Here is a 4,603-nt window from a genome sequence, read left to right on the forward strand (position 1 = left end):
CGATGCAAGGGGGGCTGTGGGGTGCTCGGCGTGGCCCTGCCTGTCCCTGCCTGCTGCTGCCTTCAAGTTACTGCCCCGGAGCTGGTGAAGTGCTGCCAGCGAAGCCAGGAGGAGAGAGAAACCTCTGCCCCCGTGAGCAGGCCGCAGTGTGGCAGCCCTGTTCGTGGGCACTGTCATCCCTGATGTGCAATGTCGGGGATGGTTGCTGTGGCAGCTGGAGCATATTTCAAATTCTGGGTGGTGTTAATGCCCTGGCAAAACTCAGCCCTAAATACAAAAGCGAACCAGTTGCTGCTGCTTTCTGACAGCTATCCCCGTTTGTATCCGACACCCTTCAAAGCAGCCATCCCAAGCAATTTGTTTTTGCTTTTCTTTGGTGAAGCAAGTCATGAGTTTAATTATCTGAGGACCTTTTGTACCTTTCGTTTGCTTTCCAGAGTTAGCAACCTGTTTCTTTCCTGCAGAGAGGGTGTGTCAGTTAGATAAAGCCACGTGTTTCTGTGGGACTTTAAGCTTCGAAGTGTGACATTTCTTCCAGTCAGACATGACGTGGTGTACACACTTGCTTAAAAACATAAGCTGTTCCTGCGGGTATGTGTGGCAACATGAAGGGATTTCTGTCTTAGTTGTGTTTAATTATTTAAAACACAAATGCGATGCTTTTGAACTAATGTCAAAGTGTACAAGGGAGTGATTATTTTATCTGCTTTGCTTTCTATGGATGTTCACAGTCATGTCTGAGAAAGACAGCGGTGAAAATCTGAAGGAAGAAACCTCTGACGAAAATGAGCAGAAAGCAGAGGAACTTGGCTGCACTGAGAGCAATGAAGAGAGAAAGCAAGAGCTCGAGCCTGTGCCTATGACTCGGAAAAGACCTGAACCCAAACCCCCAAGCCAGCCTGCTGCCACAGAAAAGCCTGCAGCTGAAACCCTCAAGGTATGTTCCTGTGCTAGCTCTGAGTAATGTGACTTCATGTTTGACGGCTTTGAGGACAGAAGAATTCTGAGCATAAGCCCCACTCCTTTTCTGAAAATTCACATTGATGTGTATCTGAAAAGAAAAAGCTGCACAAAAGTTATATGTCACAGACTGCTTGTGTTCCTCTCCTCACCGTAATACCTGCATCACTCTCTTTTGTTTTTCTTCATTAAAGGTTTCAGATTCTCCTGCTGCAGTTCAGACAGGATGGGGGTACTGGGGAAGCTGGGGGAAATCTCTTCTGTCAACTGCGTCTGCTACTGTAGCTACTGTAGGTAAGGCTCTTTCTGGTATTTGATAAATATTTTAACTATGCTTCATGTCTCAAGCTAGTGCTTTTGAGCTTGTTTCTAGAGAAAGGGATTTCTGTTATAGCAACAATTATTGGAAAAATGTCAAGAGAATTGTTCAAGTAATGGGGAAAACTTGTACCAAAAGGTATAGTGAGATTAAAGAGATATGCACAGCCAAAATGACTTTCAAGTTTTTAAGGTGTTTGCATAATTTTCAGCTCATATTTTAAACTGGTATTCAGCTGGTATTTACAACTCGATTTAAAAGCTGAGATGAAACCTGAGTTCATTGGTAAGCTGGATAGTAGGTTTTAATGCTGGGTAAACTGTCTTGAACAGGAGGAATCCAGAATAATAAAAAACAATATGCAGCCCTAATCCTGTTTCTGTTCTGATTTCTGTTGTATCTCATGATTAAAGTAATGCTGCTATCTTCTCTAGGTCAAGGTATTTCAAATGTCATAGAAAAAGCAGAAACAACCCTTGGGATCCCCAGTCCTAGTGAAATCTCTTCAGAGAGTAGAGATGCTACAAGAGGTTGGTTTTTACTGCATAAGAACAATACTGAAACGTTTCTCATAACATGATCAGCCCCAAAATAACATCACCTTACTCTGCATCTTGCATGTTGAGGTACATATCTGTGTGCTAAAATAATACTTTATTGCTTACTTCTGTTAGCTCTGAAAAGTGGGCAGGAAAATAATCCCAATTCTGGCCCTGCTCCTGACTGACATTTGGTGTTTGTATATTTTCTTCACTCTGCAGCTGATGGCATCTTTTTTTGGGAGTGAGGAAGTTAATTTTCTGCCTTCTAATGCAGGAAGCGAGAATCCTGATGCTAGCAGCACAGATGCAGTTGATGATGGCAGTTCCTTTCCTATTGCTGGGGCTCTTGGAGTTTTATCAACCATCTCTACTGCTGTCCAAAGCACAGTGAGTGAGTTGGGAATGCAGGAGAAAATGGGTTTAAGAGAGTGTTGGTGGGTTTTTTGCCTTTCATCTGAAACATTGTAAGAGAAAACTTTTAATTTTGACTTTTGTGGGATGAATGATGAGAAACTGTTTCAACCTTCAGGCAGTCTTTATCCCGTGCCTTGCTTCTAACTGGCGCTTAATGCGTGAGTTGTCTTGAATTTTGATAGTTCTGTATTAAGTGTTGATACATAACAAAAAAACCTAACGGTGGACTGTGTGGTGTGTGCATTCCCATGCATGTCACCTCTGTACTCTGTTATCTCTGCTCCCTTCCTTTAGACTATTCAGGTAAATGCAGCGTCAGACTCATTCCTGGAATATTTCCACTGACTTCCACAGAACTGTCTAGAGATGAAATCCATTCTCCTCTTCAAAAACTTCTGTGAAACTAGCCCAAATTGCTTGGAAATCAGCTTGCTCCTGTGACCATGAGAAATGCACTTCAAAGGAACCCATTACCCTTAGAAACTGTGCTTTTGTGATCTGCTGTCTTGTCAATTTGCCTGTGAATCTGAAAGAGCCGCAGATGGAAAGCTTGCTTCTGCTTTTAAGGCTTGAGCAAGAGTTAGCAACCAAAACCCACAGGTCTGGTGTTTTCTGATTGGAGGGATAAGAATGCAATACTTTAATACTTTAATGTGCTGAGAACCAGCTTGTTCACAAAATAAAAATGTATTTCCCATCAGATTGCTACAGCTGTCTGAGTGCTATAGTAAACTGTTGGATGATAGTGTATTGTGGCTCTTTCCATATCCTTCTGCTCTCTTTGGGGCGATTAGGGTTGAATTTTAGGATGACAAGGACCAATTTGGCTTTTATGTGAGTGTCCGGCATAACATTGCTGATATAAATCCCCCAATTCAATTTCTCCAATTGTATAGTCTTCTGTGAGTTTTACGCGCTGTCTATATCCACATCTGGTTCCTAGGGAAAAAGCGTTATTAGTGGAGGTCTGGATGCCTTGGAATTCATCGGGAAAAAGACAATGGATGTAATAGCTGAGGGAGACCCTGGATTCAGAAAAACAAAGGGCCTAATGAGCAGAAACTCTACGTTATCTCAGGTATGGCAGTTCCGTATCAGCTCCTCATTGGTTTCTCTCACTTCTTTTCCCTTCTTTTGCGGTCGTGTCATTAAGCAACCATTTTTTACTATTGAACCAAAAGTCTTTTCCTCCCGTATTCTATATCTTCTGGCACTGACCTGAGTCCTCTGCTTTTCTTTTTCAGGTCTTACGAGAGGCAAAGGAAAAAGAAGAGCAGCAGACAGCTACTGAGGTTACCATGGCTACGGAGAAGAAAGCGCATTATGGGTTACTGTTTGATGAGTTTCAGGGTCTTTCGCATCTGGAAGCCTTAGAGATGCTTTCCAGAGAGAGTGAATCAAAGGTAATGGCCTTGAGCAATTTGCCTTCTATTTTGGGTTCAGCTGAGCAGGGAAAAAAAGATGAGAAATATATGTATATACATGTAAAATCAAGTGCTCAGAACTTGCTATAAAGTGATTGATTACACAGCTTCACTTTGACCCCTGCATTATGATCCGGTGTTTACCTTGGGAGTATTATGTCCTGTCCTCAGCTCCTAGAGCCATTCTCTTTACCCAGCTAGCCTCGGTTCCTGCATGTCTTCAACAACTTTTCACAAGTTACTCTCTCATACCCACTTGTTTGCTGCCTTGGTCTGGAGAAGAGGAGAGTATTGTAAGCACAGCAAAGATTGTCCTCTCTGTCTTGGGGCAGGGAGGAGGGCAGATCAGCATGCAATTTCAGAAGTCATTCACTTTTTAATGAAAGAAATTATTTGAAGAACTCCTTAAGAATCCATTATTATCTAATGAGACTTCAGAAATAGGTCTTTTTCCCTTTCCTCCTTTCCGTAGGAAAATACCGCTTTCTCATTAATAGCAGTCTGATGTTTTTGCATGCAATGTAAACCAGTGCTGCATCTTCCATCCTGTTTCTTTTTCTTGTTGGTTTTATAATTCTCTCTTTGGCTGTGCTGCCCCTAACTAGGTGAAATCGGTTCTAAATGCCCTCTCTGGGGAAGAGTTGGACACACTGAAGGAAGAAATGGAACAACTCAGAGAAGCATTTTCTCTACCTGAATTCTTTGAAGAAGAAGAGGAAGAAAAGAAGGGTAAGAGAGCCCCAAGTTCTGGGAGGAGAAGCTGGTTCTCTGTGAAATTCTCAGTGTAGAACCAACCAGCCCTGATCAGTAGCAATGGGCATGATGCCAAAGTTAAGTTATTCTTTAGCTGGATGCTTAATCCTAAAGCCATCTGTGGCCAGGAGCATGATGGGTAGCAATACCCTTCATCTCTGGAAAGCTGCTGTGCATTAGTTCTGGAGCAG

General features: G+C 42.6%; 1 protein-coding gene across 1 annotated transcript in view; it reads left to right on the plus strand.

Annotated features, from left to right (window-relative positions):
- The first annotated feature begins 733 nt into the window (after positions 1 to 733).
- Positions 734 to 4,603, plus strand: part of FAM114A2 (family with sequence similarity 114, member A2) — a 9,245-nt gene continuing 5,375 nt past the window's right edge. The window contains exons 1-7 of the mRNA XM_009573043.1: positions 734 to 937; positions 1,155 to 1,254; positions 1,714 to 1,809; positions 2,096 to 2,208; positions 3,179 to 3,313; positions 3,480 to 3,638; positions 4,265 to 4,388. Of these exons, the coding sequence (XP_009571338.1) occupies positions 734 to 937; positions 1,155 to 1,254; positions 1,714 to 1,809; positions 2,096 to 2,208; positions 3,179 to 3,313; positions 3,480 to 3,638; positions 4,265 to 4,388 (931 nt within the window). The remainder of the gene's footprint in view (positions 938 to 1,154; positions 1,255 to 1,713; positions 1,810 to 2,095; positions 2,209 to 3,178; positions 3,314 to 3,479; positions 3,639 to 4,264; positions 4,389 to 4,603) is intronic.

This window comes from Fulmarus glacialis, unplaced genomic scaffold (genome assembly GCF_000690835.1).
Source record: "Fulmarus glacialis isolate BGI_N327 unplaced genomic scaffold, ASM69083v1 scaffold21172, whole genome shotgun sequence".
Taxonomy (NCBI): Eukaryota; Metazoa; Chordata; class Aves; order Procellariiformes; family Procellariidae; genus Fulmarus; species Fulmarus glacialis.